A 16,344-nucleotide genomic window follows, 5' to 3' on the forward strand; every position below is an offset into this window, starting at 1 on the left:
ATACTGGGCGCGGTTGGGCCCAGGCTAGCCTGAACACTTCTCCCTCCTGAAAGCTGCTGTGTTATACCTTCTGTTTGCGTTGTTTTGTTGCATACTTTGATTTGGTTCTTTGGTAATTCTTGTAATTGTCACAATAAAATTTTTTTTTTTCTGTTTCAAAAAAAAAAAAAAAAAAAAAAACCTTCCCTGTTACCTTACTCAGGGAAAAGGGACCTACTTAACCTGGGGCTAATATATCTACCTCCTATCACTCTCCTGTATCCATCTGGACTGACCCTGTCACAGCATCTGATTGTTCCTTCCTACGTGGAGTACTTTGCATTTGTCCTTATTGAATTTCATCCTATTTACCTTAGACAATTTCTCCAGATTGTCCAGATCATTTTGAATTTTCATCCTAGCCTCCAAAGCACTTGCAACCCCTCCCAGCTTGGTATCATCTGCAAACTTTATAAGTGTACTCTCAATGTGATGATCTAATCGTTGATGAAGACATTGAAAAGATCCAGACACAAAACTGATCCCTGCGGAACCCCACTGATTATGTCCTTCCAGCATGACTGTGAACCATTGATAACCACTCTCTGGGAATGGTTCTGCAACCAGTTATACACCCACCTTATAGTAGCTCCATCTAGGTTGTATTTCCTTAGTTTCTTAATGAGAAGGTCATGCGAGACTGTATCAAAAGCCTTACTAAAGTCTAGATATACCATATCTACTACTTCCCCCCTATCCACAAGGCTTGTTACCCTGTCAAAGAAAGCCATCAGGTTGGTTTGACATGATTTGTTCTTGACAAATCCATGCTGACTATTACTTGTTAGGATATAGATATTCAGGCCTGTCTGTAAAGGCCTGTACTCTAAGAATTTAGGTGTATTCTTATCACTTGGCTAGTTATAGAGGTATAAAAGAAAGAATCAAAGTCACTGTCTGCCAGTGTAAGGTCCTTCTCTTACTGTGACAGTCTGAGGCCCTGTTCTTAGGCTAAGGCCTTTGGCTAAGCAACAGAGGCAGCCATAAGCTGGGAAGCCATCGGTCACATCCTCACATTCCAAACTAGTCACATTGAAAGAAGGTGCTATTGGGCTGTTAGGAATATAATCCTGTCCTCATAATACCTATCACCTCCAGAGAAAGGGAAGTGCCTCGAAAATGTAAAAGGAAACTTAGTCTGATAGCATCCTGTCTGGCAAGAACTCACTTATCAATAGCTGGGATGTGAAATCCTCATTTCTGTGTTTGTTCTATCACTGTAGTCCCCATTTCCCCATTGTTTGTCTGTATCATCTCTGTCTGGTTCTGTGATTGTTTCTGTCTGCTGTATAATTAATTTTGCTGGGTGTAAACTAATTAAGGTGGTGGGATTCAATTGGTTAAATAATCATGTTACAATATGTTAGGATTGGTTAGTTAAATTTCAGGAAAATGATTGGTGAAGGTATAGCTAAGCAGAACTCAAGTTTTACTATATAGTCTCCAGTCAATCAGGAAGTGAGTGGGTGTGGGGGGAAATGGGAACAGGAATGGGGGTGGGGAAATTGGAATCATGTTTGGCTAAGGGCAGGAATGGGAACAGGGACACAGGTGTAAGGCTCTGTGGTGTCAGAGCTGGGAAGGGGGACACTAAGGAAGGAAACTGGAATCACTCTTGCTGGAAGTTCACCCCAATAAACTTCGAATTGTTTGCACCTTTGGACTTCGGGTATTGTTGCTCTCTGTTCATGCGAGAAGGACCAGGGAAGTAAGTGGGTGAAGGAATAAGCCCCCTAACATTACTTATCACCTTATTATCTTCTAGATGTTTGCAAATTGATTCCTTAATTATTTGCTCCATTATCTTACCTGGTACAGAAGTTAAGCTGACTGGTCTGTAATTGCCTGGGTTGCCTTTATTTCCCCTTTTATAGGTAGGCACTATATGTGCTCTTTTCCAGTCTTCTGGAATCTCCCCTGTCTTCCATGACTTTTCAAAGACAATAGCTAATGGCTCAGATATCTCCTCAGTCAGTTCCTTGGGTATTCTAGGATGCATTTCATCAGGCCCTGGTGACTTGAAGACATCTAACTTGTCCAAGTAATTTTTACCTTGTTCTTTCCCTACTTCAGCATCTGAACCTACCCCATTTTCACTGGCATTCACTATGTTAGGCATCCAAACACCACCAACCTTCTGGGTGAAAACCAAAACAAAGAAGTCATCAAGCACCTCTGCCGTTTCCACATTCTCTGTTATTGTTTTTGCCTCTTCATTTAGTAACGGGTCTACCCTCTCCTTGGTCTTCCTCTTGCTTCTAATGCATTGGTAAAATGTTTTCTTGTTACACTTTATGTCTCTAACTAGTTTGATCTCCTTTTGCCCCTACTTACATGTGTTATTTGTTTATATTAATCATTTGTAATTTGACCTAGTTTCCACATTTTGTAGGACTCTTGTTTTTTAGATCATTCAAGATCTCCTGGTTAAGCCAGGGTGGTCTCTTGCCATACTTCCTATCTTTCCTACACAGAGAATAATTTGCTTTTGTCCTCTTAATAATGTCTCTTTGAAAAACTGCCAAGGATAATGGATAAGAATCCTTTAAAGTGACTTCATTTAATTTTCTGTACTCCACACACAATCTGATGTTGACAATTTTTTCCCCAATCACAACTGTGGGTGAGGTCCAATTATATACTCAGTTATGCCTTCCTGAGACATTTTCTGAGTAGCCTGTAGTGCCTCTTTCCTCTTTGCTACTGGTAACTGGTGAGGTGGCTGTTTAATGGGCCGGTTTCCCCCACTATTAATCTTGTGCTGAATCAGGGCAGTACAAACTTATATCTTTGCTGGATTGAGAGAACAACTCCTGATTCCTAACCAGAAACTCTTAGACTGTTTCTTCTGCGCCTCATTTAGGTGCACAGCACTGCACTGGGACAAATCCAATAGAAACCCTGAGCTCACTCACTACTCCACTGTAGTTTCCCTCAGTACCAGCATTTGCCTGATCCACCAGTTCAAACTTTGCAATCATGGTTCCCTTTTTCACTATTTGCTTCATGTCACAAACATTCAGCAAATGAATCCTGAAGATCCACAAGAGTCTTAGCAGCTAAGAATGGGGGGTGGGGGGTGGGTCTCAAAATAGGTTTCAGCCACTCCGAAGCCACCAGAGGAGCTAGCGAACAGGCGCAGCTAACAGGGGAGTTTTGTGAGGGACTTTAGAGGAGGGAGTGTGTGCCGGGAGGCTACATACTGTGGCAGAGCTCCGGCTTTGCCTCGGGTCCTGCACTTCTAGGCAGTTAGGATTTGCCTCAGAGGTTTGCTGTGACCCTCAGTGTAGCCTCTCTTCCCTCCTAGAGGCAAGGGCTACAGCTTACTGAGCCACCTTCATCATCGGCCAGTCAATGGGTTTGGTGTAAGAGCCCTCTTTAGTCCCTGTCTTCCTACTCAGGGAGCATTTTTGTAGAGGTGGGGGGAGGGTTGGGGGAACCCGGGCCCACCCTCTTCTCCAGGTTCCTGCCCAGGGACCCTAATGGCAGCGGCAACAGGTAGTTCTCCTATACTATCGGAGCTATAGCCCTTCCCTGGGCTACGTCCCCGAACGGCCTCCTTGGTACCTGACCATGCTTCTTCTCCTGGCTCTTTCACTGCACGCCTTCTTTCTCCCAGTCTTCCCACAACACACCTTCCTACTCCCAGCTCCTACCAGCCCACCTTTCTGAAGGAGCTTCCTTTTAAAACTAGTCCCAGCCAGTTCTAAATGGGCTTACGGGTGATCTGATTAGCCTGTTTCCCTGATTGCATCTAATCAGTTCTTAATTGGTTCCAGGTGTCTTATGGAGTCTGCCTGGCTTAATTGATTCTAGCACCTTCCTGACTGCTCTGGGGCAGCCCCTGCCCTGGTCACTCAGGGAAAGAAAACGGTTCATCCAGTGTCCAGTGTGTTTTCCTTAGAACAGACTCCTGCACCCAACTGGTCTGGGTCTGTTACATACACTCAACATTCTTTAAACATAAAGCCAAAAACACCGCCTGATAAAAACAAAACACCAACAAGGGAACAAGCTTCAGCAGTAAAAAGATAATTCAGGAATAAGTCCAGCAACAGAGTGGGGGATACTCAGTTTATTGCACCCAATGCAGCATGTATGATTACCTGCCCTATGGGCTGGTGGCATGTGTGTGCATTCAGTGCACAAGGAGCTCCTGGCCTTCAGAGACCGCGTATGGGCTCTGGAGACCAGAGGTGCTGAGCTGGAGGAGCTAAGGGAGACAGAGAGGTATATAGATGAGACTTTCCTGAACACAGTACAACAGCCCCACCCCCAGTCTGACAGCCTCTGTGCTGCTGAGGAGGATGGAGGCCTGAGGGAAGGAGAACATCCAGCTGGAGCAGAGGAAAACTATCCCATAGTTGGGACCCTCCTTCCAGATGATGTTGTGGTATCCTCTCACACTGGGGATACCACCCCAGGGGAGGGAACTCCAGTCATTAGGAAAAGGCAGGTGTTAGTAATGGGAAATTCGATCATTAGAAAAATAGATAGCTGGGTTAGCAATGACCAGGAGAACCGCCTGGTGACTTGCCCCCCTGGTGCAAAGGTTGCGGATCTCTTGAGACATTGAGATACGCTTATGTGTAGTCTTGGGAGGAGCTGTGTGGTCGTGGTACATGTAGGTACCAATGACACAGGGAAGGATAGGAAGTGTGGCTTCTGCTGAAAGCTAAGCACTAGCTGCTTACAGTGGGAGATGTTTGTATGGGAAATAATTGTAGAGTTGGGTAACATGTAGGATATTGGGCTTAAAACAGTTGAAGTAAAACTTGTCACCTGAGATGAGGTGGGCCCCAGAGCTATCTCAATCAACACTGAGAACAATGGATGTCCATGGAGACAGGCTAGGTTTACTGTCTGGACTAGATGCAGACTGGATATTTACAAAAGACAACAGAACCCCAGGAGAGTTCTCAGAACAGGGGGTCCCCTGGTCTAAAGGACAATAACCTGTGACTGTAGAAGAGCAGAAAAAAATGGCCAAGCAGTTATCCATTACACAAAGCGACTCTCTGACAGCAGTGGGGGCTTGTGAAAATTGGATCCCAGCTTTTTGGACTGGGCAAGCATTGCAAGGACTAACCTTCAGATGAGAAATACCTTATTAGACAGGAAAGTAACTTGTTAATAAATATAGGCTATAGGTAGCATCTTATGTTTTTCTTTTACTTGGCACCTTGTTTCCAAATCCTGTTACTTGCTTTCATTTGAATCTTTATCTCAAACTCTGTTAAATAAACTTCAGTCTGGTTTTACTATAGACACATCTAAGTGCCTTGTGCTATGGAGATTGTTGAACTGAGGTGAAACTGATGAAACTAAGGAGCACTGATTCCACAGAGGCAGTGGACTGGCACATTGCAGGTGTCCAGCACATAAGGGACTGGGCCCTTAACTGTAACAAAGTGGGGTGTGTAAATTGCTAGTCTGAAGAGACAAAGAGTGGGGCTCGGGGAGCCCAGAGTGACACGCTTGTGTTGCCAGCAGTCAGTAGCGGGGGAAGGCTTCCCTGGTGCTCTTTTATCAGTTTTCCCAGGGTAGATTTTCCCAGTGAAGTCCTAAGACACCAGGAGCCAATTTCATGGCCACCCTCTACCAGAACTTGTGGAAGAAATGCTGGGTCAAGTACCTCAGGTCCTCAGCATCTGACCCCCAAACCAGTGAGTTGTGGAACAGATTATGAGTTCCCTCAAAATGAAGCTGAAAACTTTTTTCTGGATTAGCAGCCCCAGACTAGGATAAGTGTTTACCTCATCTGCTATTTGCCTATAGGGAAGTTCCCCAGGAATCAGCAGGGACCCCTGGATTTACTGAGGACCAAATAGCAGGGTGAGGCCTCACCAGGAGAGAGAATCAGTGGTGGATTATGTGCTGACTTTTAGAGACAAGCTCTCGGAGTTTATGGGTTTTGCTCAAGAAAACCTGTCTTGGTCCAGGAAAGACAGAAGGTCTAGTACAATTGCATTGCACATACCTGGTCTATGGAATAGGAGCTGAAATACACTTCAAACTGCTAGGAGGGACCCTTCAAAATCATGAAGCAACTCAATGAAGTGACCCATGTCATGGAGCTGTCTAATCATTCCCATCACCACAGACAGTAGCATGTAGACATGATAAAACATACTTTGATAGGGAGAACTGGGTCCTAACAGTATGTGGCCAATGAGGGAGAGGAGACAGAGAATCCCCTAGTGGATCTGGTGCCAGAAGATGGAGCCAGCCCAGCACTGGACTCCATATCTGGCTCTGACCATTTAACCCTTGCACAGCAAGCAGAGATCTGGGGATGCTGGAGTCTTATCAGCAGATGTTCTCCATTAGGCCTGGGCACACCACCCTGCTGTCCACCGGGTCAGCATAAGGCTTGAGGTGTATGAACTTTGGCACAGATAAACAGCCCAACTGGTAACCCCTAAATTTTGGGGAACTGAGAACAGAATGTTTAAGGGGAAGTTTGTCCACAAAGGACATCAGCCAACCACAGAAACTATGAGCTAACACCAGCTTTTGGAAACTTCTGGAAAGAACTTCCATAGATATCTGGCCACAAGAGTCCATGGCAACGGATTGACGTATATGATAGTAAAGTGGAGATGAAGGCTGTCAAGCAATTAAGAAAATTAACCAGGATTAATCATGAGATTACAAAAATTAATTGCTATAAATCACAGTTTTAATTGCACTGTTAAACAACGTGATTAAATTCTTTTAAAACTACTTTTACTGAGCTCTGTGGGCTCCCTTCAGCTGAGCAAGCCCTTGTTTGCAAGGGAGGGTGGATTTTCCCTCAGGGACTCAGCATGTGATAGGGGAGGAGAGACTAGTGCAGGGAGGCTGAGCTCACTAGGCCCCTGTTCTCTATGGGCACGGCATGGAGGCGGGGTCAGTCCGCATAGTCTGAGGGGCCAGCTGGAGGCAATGGGACATGGCGGGTGGAGAGTGGTCCCCCATAGTGGGGCCAGCCTGGAGGAAATAGGGCATGGCGTGGGGGCGGTATCTGGAGTGAGGGGCTGGTCGGGAAAAATGGGGCATGGAGTTGGGGAAGGAGGTTGGTCCCTGAAGTGAGGGGCCAACTGGGGGCAATGGAGCAGAAAGAGAAAGAAAGAAAGAAAGATCTGAGAGAGAAGAGTGTATTTCCATAGCTCCCTCTTCTCTGAGGAGCACCTAATTTCTCAGAAAGCTGGGAGATGGCAGCAACACTGACCCCAGACAGTTCCTGAGGGCCTGGGGAAGTTATGAGAGATTGTGGGGAAGTCATGAGACAGGCAGTTGTGGGGAGGATGGAGAGGTTTGGGGGGAGAGGGAGCAGAGTGAACCTGTGTAAAGTCAGAGGGATCAGGGGAAAGGATGCAAGGGAAGGCAGGTGTGAGGGCATGGAGAGAGCAGGCAATGAGAGGGAATGAAGAGAGGAGAAAGCAAATTTTGAGGTCCTGGAGGTCAAGGGAGTTTGGGAGAGTAGAGTGAAAGTGTGTGTGTGTGTGTGGACTGAACACTAGGTAACTTTAACTGGAAATATCTATGATGTTGGCATGACTGAAATATATTGAACATTCTAATCACAAATTTCCCTCCAACTGCTACATATGAAAGCCTGGTATTTTTCAGATATTTTGTGTGGTGAGCACTAACCTACATACATTTGAATCTCCCCCTGAGAAAATAGGAATGAAAGAACCAAGAAACATAGTGTTGCAAAGGGTCCTCGAGAGGTCATCTAGTCCAGCCCCAGCAAGGCTGGGGCAGGACCAAAATATACATAGAATATCCCTGATAGATGTTTGTCCAACCTGTTCTTAAAAACCTCCAGCTACACCTGTATTTCCCCTCAGTAGTATAGCAGGGGCACCCATTCTCAGCTTCCAGCTCCTCAGTGTTGCCTCTCTTGGGTGGAGAGTGTGATACATCTCTCTCCCCTTCTGACCATGATTTCCCAGGCTTGCTAGTTGCCTTTCTTTCACTGTGACCAGGTGGGTGAGGTAATATCTTTTATTGGACCACTCTGTTAGTGAGAGAGAGGTGGTCCAATAAAAGATATCAGCCTCACCCACCTTGTGTCATCTAACATACTGGTCACTGTATTCATCCCAGCCACGGACAGGTTGCTATAGGACACCTCGCTTGCTTTCCTCTTCAGAGACGGATAACAGTGTAATTGCTATAGTCTGTGTTTCTGAGCAAGCCTACTTTATTCTTCAGGTACAAAGCCTTTCAGAGAAAACATATTAAAAACAATAAGAGAATCGACACACATGCTAATAAACTTACCAGAGAGGTTCATCCCAACTCTCACATGGGCTCTGGCATGTGCTATCTTTTAATACCCCAGCAAGGGACTTCCTTGTGGTTACAAGTTTATCAGAGCTTCAGCTCAGAGCAAGCACCCAGTCTTATGAGGCTTCAGTAGGCCAAGTCCTTCCAATCCTCCCCTAAAGATTGGGGGCCTCCATTTGCCAGGGGATCTATTCATTTGTCAGAACAGGAAGAAGGCCCTGAGGCAGGTTTAAACCCCAGCCTTTTATCTAAAAGTCTTGTCTTTGTCTGTGGGTCCATGGAGAAGCCACTTGGAACTAATATATGCATCTATCTCCCCAGGGGGTGACTTCAAAGGATTAATAATGGAGGAAGTACATTAGCATCCCCCTCCCCACTTGAGAAGATACATACAAGGGCCACAACAACACATACACAATTGTATTTTTAATACAATGTACCCCAAAGGTGTTAACCCTGATTCAATATGGTTTAACCTTACTCAGTAAAGTTTATCTTAATTCCATAAGGTTTGTTCCGTATATTACAGATATTGTTAATCTGTCCCAACAGGGGATTCCACAACTTCCCCAGGTAACCTGCTCCAGAGCTTAACTAGCCTTAGAGTTAGAAAGTTTTTCCTAACATCTAACCTAAAATCTTCATTGCTGCAAATAAAGCTGATTGCTTATTGTGCTATCCTGAGTGGACATGGAGAACAATTGATCACTATTCTTTATAACAACCTTTTACTATTAGAAGACTGTTCTGTCCCCACTCAGCCGTCTCTTCTGAAGACTAAAGATGCCCAATTCTTCCTACCTTCCCTCATCGGTCAGGTTTTCCAAACCTTTCATCATTTTTGAAGCTCTCCTCTGGACTCTCTCCAGTCTGTTCCCATCTTTCTTAAAATGTGGCACCCAGAACTGGACACAGTACTCCCGCTGAGGTCTCAAGAGTGCCAAGTCAAGAGGAGAATTACAGCCCATGTATTACCTACAACACTCTTGTCAATATACCTCAGAATGACATTTGTCTTTTTTGCAATAGCCTCACATTTTTACTCATATTCAGAGTGTGATTTACCATAACCCCCAGATCCTTTTCAATGGTACAGCTGCCTAGCTAGTTATTCCCCATTTTGTATTTCTGCTTTTGATTTTTCCTTCCTAAGTCTAGTACTTAACAGAAGAACATAAGGACGGCCATACTGGGTCAGACCAAAAGTCCATCCAAGCCCAGTATCCTGTCTACTGGACAGTGGCCAATGCCAGGTGCCCTGGAGTGAGTGAACCTAACAGGTAATGATCAAGTGATCTCTCTCCTGCCATCCATCACCCCCCTCTGACAAACAGAGGCTAAGGACACCATTCCTTACCCATCCTGGTTAATAGCCATTAATGGACTTAATCTCCATGAATTTATCCAGTTCTCTTTTAAACCCTGTTATAGTCCTAGCCTTCACAGCCTCCTCAGGCAAGGAGTTCCACAGGTTGACTGCGCTGTGTGAAGAAGAACTTCCTTTTATTTGTTTTAAACCTGCTGCCCACTAATTTCATTGGGTGGCCCCTAGTTCTTATATTATGGGAACAGGTAAATAACTTTCCTTATTCACTTTCTTCACACCACTCATAATTTTATATATCCTCTATCATATCCCCCCTTAGTCTCCTCTTTTCCAAGCTGAAAAAGTCCTAGCCTCTTTAATCTCTCCTCATACAGGACCTGTTCCAAACCCCAATCATTTTAGCTGCCCTTCTCTGAACCTTTTCTAATGCCAGTATATCTTTTTGAGATGGGGAGACCACATCTGTATGCAGTATTCAAGATGTGGGCACACCATGGATTTGTATAAGGGCAATAAGATATTCTCCATCTTATTCTCTATCCCTTTTTTAATGATTCCTAACATCCTGTTTGCTTTTTGACTGCCGCTGTACACTGTGTGGATGTCTTCAGAGAACTATCCACGATGACTCCAAGATCTTTTCCTCAGTAGTTGTAGCTAAATTAGCCCCTATCATGTTGTATGTATAGTTGGGGTTATTTTTCCAATGTGCATTACTTTACATTTATCCACATTAAATTTCATTTGCCATTTTGTTGCCCAGTCATTTAGTTTTGTGAGATTTTTTTGAAGTTCTTCACAGTCTGCTTTGGTCTTAACAATCTTGAACAGTTTAGTATCATCTGCAAACTTTGCCACCATCACTGTTTACCCCTTCTTCCAAATCATTTATGAATAAGTTGAATAGGATTTGTCCTAGGACTGACCCTTGGGGAACACCACTAGTTACCCCTCTCCATTCTGAAAATTTAACATTTATTCCTACCCTTTGTTCCCTCTCTTCTAACCAGTTCTCATCCATGAAAGGATCTTCACCCTTATCCCATGGCAACTTAATTTACATAAGAGCCTTTGGTGAGGGACCTTGGCAAAGGCTTTCTGGAAATCTAAGTACACTATGTCCACTGGATCCCCCTTGTCCACATGTTTGTTGACCCCTTCAAAGAACTCTAATAGATTAGTAAGACACTGAATTCCCTTTATAGAAACCATGTTGACTTTTGTCCCAACAATTTATGTTCTTCTATGTGCCTGACAATTTTATTCTTTACTATTGTTTCAACTAATTTGCCCGATACGGATGTTAGACTTATGGGTCTGTAATTGCCGGGATCACCTCTAGAGCCCTTTTTAAATATTGGCGTTATCTTTCTGGTCACTGGGTACAGAAGCCAATTTAACGGACAGGTTACAAACCCTAGTTAATAGTTCTGCAATTTCACATTTGAGTTCTTTCAGAACTCTTGGGTGAATGCCATCTGGTCCTGTGACTTGTTACAGTTAAGTTTATCAATTAATTCCAAAACCTCCTCTAGTGACACTTCAATCTGTGACAATTCTTCAGATTTGTCACTACAGAAGCCGGCTCTGGTTTGGGAATCTCCCTAAACGTCCTCAGCTGTGAAGACGGAAGCAAAGAATTCATTTAGTTTCTCCGCAATGACTTTATTGTCTTTAAGTGCTCCTTTTGTATCTCGATCGTCCAGGGGCCCCACTGGTTGTTTAGCAGGCTTCTTGCTTCTGATGTATTTAAAACACATTTTGTTATTACTTGTCTTTATTGAATTTCATCTTGCTGATTTCAGACTAATTCTCCAATTTATTAAGATTATTTTGAATTCTAATTCTGTCCTCCAATGCCCTCACAACCCCTCCCAGCGTGGGTGTCATGCATAAATATTATATGTGTAGTCTCCACTCCATCATCCAAGTTGTTAATGAAATATTGAATAGTACAGGACCCAGGACTGACCCCTGCAGGACTGCACTTGATGCATCCTTCCCATTTGATAGCAAAACCATCTGATAACTGCTCTTTGAGAACACTCTTTCCATCAGCTATGCACCCACCTTATAGCAATTTCACCTAGAAGAATTCTGAGAAGGTAGTTCTCCTTACCAGGTAGTTGCTGAGGATCATGCTTATAGTGGACATCTTCACCATGCTCTCTTTGTTTTCTTTAATGTTCAGTGAACCCTCACTGTCTACCAGGAAGACAGCCACCTAGATAGGACATGAGACATAACATCATTTTCCCTAGACCCAATTCTCCATTATAGTTGCAACATCATTGTCAAAGTGTCATAGATTCCAAGGCCAGAAGGGGCCATTGTGATCATCTAGTCTGACCTCCTGTCAGGCCAGAGAACTGCCCCCAAAATAATTCTTGTTTGAAGCATATCTTTTTAAAAAAAAATCCATTCCTGATTTTAAAATTGCCACCATGACCTTTGGCAGGTTTCTTCCAATGGGGTTAATTCCCCTCACTGTTAAAAATTTACACCTTTATATCCAGTTTGAATTCCTCTAGCTTTAACTTCCAGCCATTATATCATGTTATAATTTGTCTGTTAGACTAAAGAGCCCGTTATCAAATACATTGCCCACAGATCCCAGTATGGCCAGTTAGGTGGGAATGGTATGGGGGGGTGGTGCCCATGGGTGACCATACCAGCCTCACATATCTGCAGGTAGTTGGTGGTGAGATGGTCCAGGCTTGGGTGAGGAATGGCGAGGAGTCTATATTACTGCATCTTCCTCATCACTGGCTATAGGAGGCACTGATCTGCAGGGAGTAGTCGTCTGACTTGATACCGATCTGGATGGGTACCCTCAGTACCAAGCAGAGAAGGTTCAGCTGTTGAAGCCACTATCAGGTCCAAATGCCGCATGAATTGCTGCAGAATCTTGCGGCTCAGTGCCGGAGGTGGCGTTGTGGATGGCCCGGGAGTGTGAGTTGCAGCTGCCGGTGCTGAGGATTTAGAGCTGCGCCGCAGAGCTACAGCAGGTGGCACCATTGGGCTGCTCGGCGCTGAGGTTTTCTTCCGCTCCATAAGTGCCGAGCTGGAAGGTTTCACACTTTGTGAATCCCCTCTTTGCGCTTGCCCCGCACAGGGTCTTTAGCTCTTTGGGAACTCTCGGTACAGGACATTCCTGGTGCCTCGCGATCTGGCGCTCTCGCCCGGGGCAGATTTTGCAGTCGGAAATTCCTTTCTCTTAGGTGATTGTCAGTGCGGGGATGTCTGTGACCACTTTTCGGTGGCCTTTCTTGGACCAGGCTCCTTGCAGCTGTTGTTAGAGCAGAACCCCGTCAGAGACTGCTGCTGGCGAACCACTGGCCCTGGGGGGTCCTGGACTCCGGGTCTGAGGCTGGCCTGAGGGATTTCTCCATCATGAGGAACTTAAGTTGGAGATCCCTGGCTTTTCTTGCCCTCTCTGTCAGATTTCTGCAGTCTGGGCACTTCTGAGTAATGTGTGTCTCACCGAGGCAGTGCTGTCAGAGACCGGTAGGAGAGTCTGCAAGTCAGGTAGCGTTTAAAGCCAGGTGAGCCGGGCATGCCTGAGAGAGTCTGTTTTCGGATGTTGAGAAATTGGAGAGTGTTCAGAGAAGAGCCACAGGAATGTTTAAAGAATTAGAAAAACTGCCTCATAGTGATAGACTCAAGGAGCTCAATCTATTTAGCTTGACGCAGAGAAGGTTAAGGGGTGACTTGATCACAGTATGTAAGTATCAAAAAATATTTAATAATGGACTCTCCAATCTCTCACAAAAAGGTATAATGTGATCCTGTGGCTGGAGGTTGAAGTTCGATAAATTCAGACTGGAAAATTTTAACATGAGAGTAATTAACCATTGGAACAATTTACCAAGGGTCATGGTGGATTCTCCATCACTGAAATTTTTAAATCAAGTTTGGATTTTTTTAAAAGATCTGCTTGAGGAATTATTCTGGGGCAGTTCTCTGGCCTGTGCTACCCTGGAGGTCAGACTAGCTGATCACAATGATCCTTCTGGCCTTGGGCTCTCTTAATCGTTTTTAACCAATAAAGCCTTCTTCCTTGATTGTGGCTTTTGGGGCATCCAGTAAAGTGTTCTCAAACAATTCCCAGTTATCAATCATTAATGATTAAATTCTTCCTCCCAGCTGATTTGGCTCATAATTGTTTTCAGCTTTATGAAACTGGTCCTTTTAAAGCACCAAGTATGCATATCACTGGTCTGAACTTTACTCTGTCTGCACATTATAAATGTGAGTCAAGTCATGATCACTTGTACCTAAGTTACAATTAATCTGTAGTTCTGTGATCAGTTAGTTCCTCCTTGCCAGTCGAGCCGAGGTCTAATACAGAATTTCTCTGTGATGGATGCAATGCTTTTTGAGTTGGAGAATTGTCAGCTGTAATATATAGAAATGCCAAGGATGTTTTAGCATTATGTTCTTCACCACAGTACCTCCAGGTCTTCCTTTGACTTTTGTTTGTGTTCTCCGCTTTGTATTTACACATTCGCTTTTCATGAATGTTGGTGTATTTTTATTTTCACGCTTTCCCTGTGTTACTTTGTGAATTATCTCTGTCTGCTCCACTTATTCTCTGCTTTTAGATGTGAGCTTTGCATGTGTCTAGAGCTCTTGGCAGAATTAGTGTGGGCTCTCTCACCATTCTCATCCGAGCCTGCAGTTTTCATCCCTATTATTAATTTATTACAATTTTTAAAATATACTAATCCCATTGTTCCCTTCCTCCAGATTCTTGATCAAAGCTGTAGAAAAGAAGCCTTTTGTATACGACATTTTTTCCATATGCTCTGCTGGCACATGTGGCTGCCTTATACACATTACAGCCAATTGTGTGGCTGCTCTGATTTTGTTTCCCTTTTATCCAGCCCCATTGCAATCTTGTAGTTTTCCCATTGTGAGCTAAAGACTGTGCAGTTGCTGGACACACATCCCTTTTCATGTCTGTCTGCTCTGGGACAGGGAGCTGGCATGCTGCCGGATCATTGTTCCCTCTCTCTTCCCCTCCTTCCTCCCCAATAGACTTAATTTCTGATTTCATGTTCCTGCAGGAGCCAGCTCACTTGTGACAACATGTTCTGTGTGCCAGTGTAAAGAGAGAGAGAGAGAGAGCCAGACAGTGCAATATTCAGGCTTTATTCCTTGTTCCTCACATACTCTCCTCTCTCATGCAGGCACTTTCCAAAAATAGAATTCTCTAGTTCCTACATGTTAGAGGGCCCCACATTTCATTGCTCATGTAGGCCAAGTTCTGTGTGTTATCCAGCTTTTTAAATGCAAATGGGTTTACATGGTTTTGAAAACAAAAACAAACAAACAACAAATATAGTGAGATTTGTTGAAGTCTATGGATCTTGAAGTTTTAGGCCTCAGAACCTAAATTGGCTTGTTAAATAAGCCTGCTCCTCTTCTCTTCATCACTGTATCAGTCTCATATTTCTTATCCATTGATAATTGAACCCAGGGTCACACATAATTCCTTCAAACTTTTAGGCCCTTAAAAGGGCAACATATGTGCAAGGGCTGCAAGTTCATGTCAGCTGATCAATGGATTTTGATAACATGAGACTCTGTGACTTATGAACAGTCACAGCCAAGCCAAAATCAAAGCAAATGGGAATTTGCCACGCAATTACATTTCTGGTCTTCCAGCACCGCTAATTGGTGGTATGGATACTTATAGGTTGGGCTAAACCTCATTGAAATGGGCAGTAAGGGGGATATTAGCTGTTGCCTTTCATTTAAGATAGTTGTGAAAAAGTTAAGCTCCTTATGAAACAATAGCGGCCTCCACCCCTCACACAGGCACATATCACCACCCTAAAAGAGGCGTATGCAAGGCACATGTGGGAGGAGGGTTTTTCACTGGCTGTTTTTTGAAGATTTGCGTGTTGAGTGCAACAGAGACAGAAAAGGGCAGAGAAGCCAATGGAAAAGGTTACAAGGAAGCACAAGCTGTAGCCTGGACAAGTACTGGGAGTGTGACCCAGAGAAAAATCAAGAGAGAGATTTTGGGGCAAGTGCTGGCTCAAAGAGGCTTGGAACTGGCAGCAAAGACACTGTCTATTTTTGTTTGATTCCTCCTGTGAGGACTTTGTACAGTAACATTTCAAAGAGGATCTGCAAGCAGTTTGGACATCACAACCATGATCCTCTGCTGGGGAGGTAATGGGATAGATTTGAACTTGGAAATGGTCCTGATTTTGATTGTATTTTTTGTGTATTATATTATTGAAGATCGCCTCATCCAGGGGGCAGAAAAGAACTGCTCAGGCTTTGGTACCCCCCCACCCCCCCAAAACCGTGAGTGAAATGAACAAGGAAGTCAGAAACAGCCCCTAATTCGCGTTCAGACCGCGAGTGAACATCTAAATTTAAACTGTTCTATGCAGACAGCAGGCATCCTGGGGAGGCTTCTCCCTCAGCCAGTCCCCCTGCTCCCTGCTACAAGCTAGAGGGGAGCCACTGCAGCCCCTGCTGAGTGGGGGTTCGGGGAAGCACTGAGCCTAGCCCTGTTGGCAGCCTGGCTGGATGAGGAGGGAGGAGAGAAACCAATGTGACAGTGAGTTTTCCCTTCCACTGGCTTTTATTAGCTCTGGATTTAAGCCGTGCGGCCAAATGGCTATTGTATTCTGCTCCTGCTTTGGTCTCACACAACCCCCCCTCCCCCAGTCCCAGCA

The 16,344-nt window shown here is 44.5% G+C and overlaps 1 protein-coding gene across 1 annotated transcript in view; it reads right to left on the reverse strand.

Moving 5' to 3' along the window:
- The window catches only part of LOC114018353 (ninein), a 107,798-nt gene that overhangs the window by 90,676 nt on the left and 778 nt on the right, over positions 1-16,344 (reverse strand). The window contains exon 2 of the mRNA XM_043548404.1: positions 11,766-11,870. Within this exon, the coding sequence (XP_043404339.1) occupies positions 11,766-11,870 (105 nt within the window). The remainder of the gene's footprint in view (positions 1-11,765; positions 11,871-16,344) is intronic.

Source organism: Chelonia mydas, chromosome 6 (assembly GCF_015237465.2).
Source record: "Chelonia mydas isolate rCheMyd1 chromosome 6, rCheMyd1.pri.v2, whole genome shotgun sequence".
Classification (NCBI taxonomy): Eukaryota; Metazoa; Chordata; order Testudines; family Cheloniidae; genus Chelonia; species Chelonia mydas.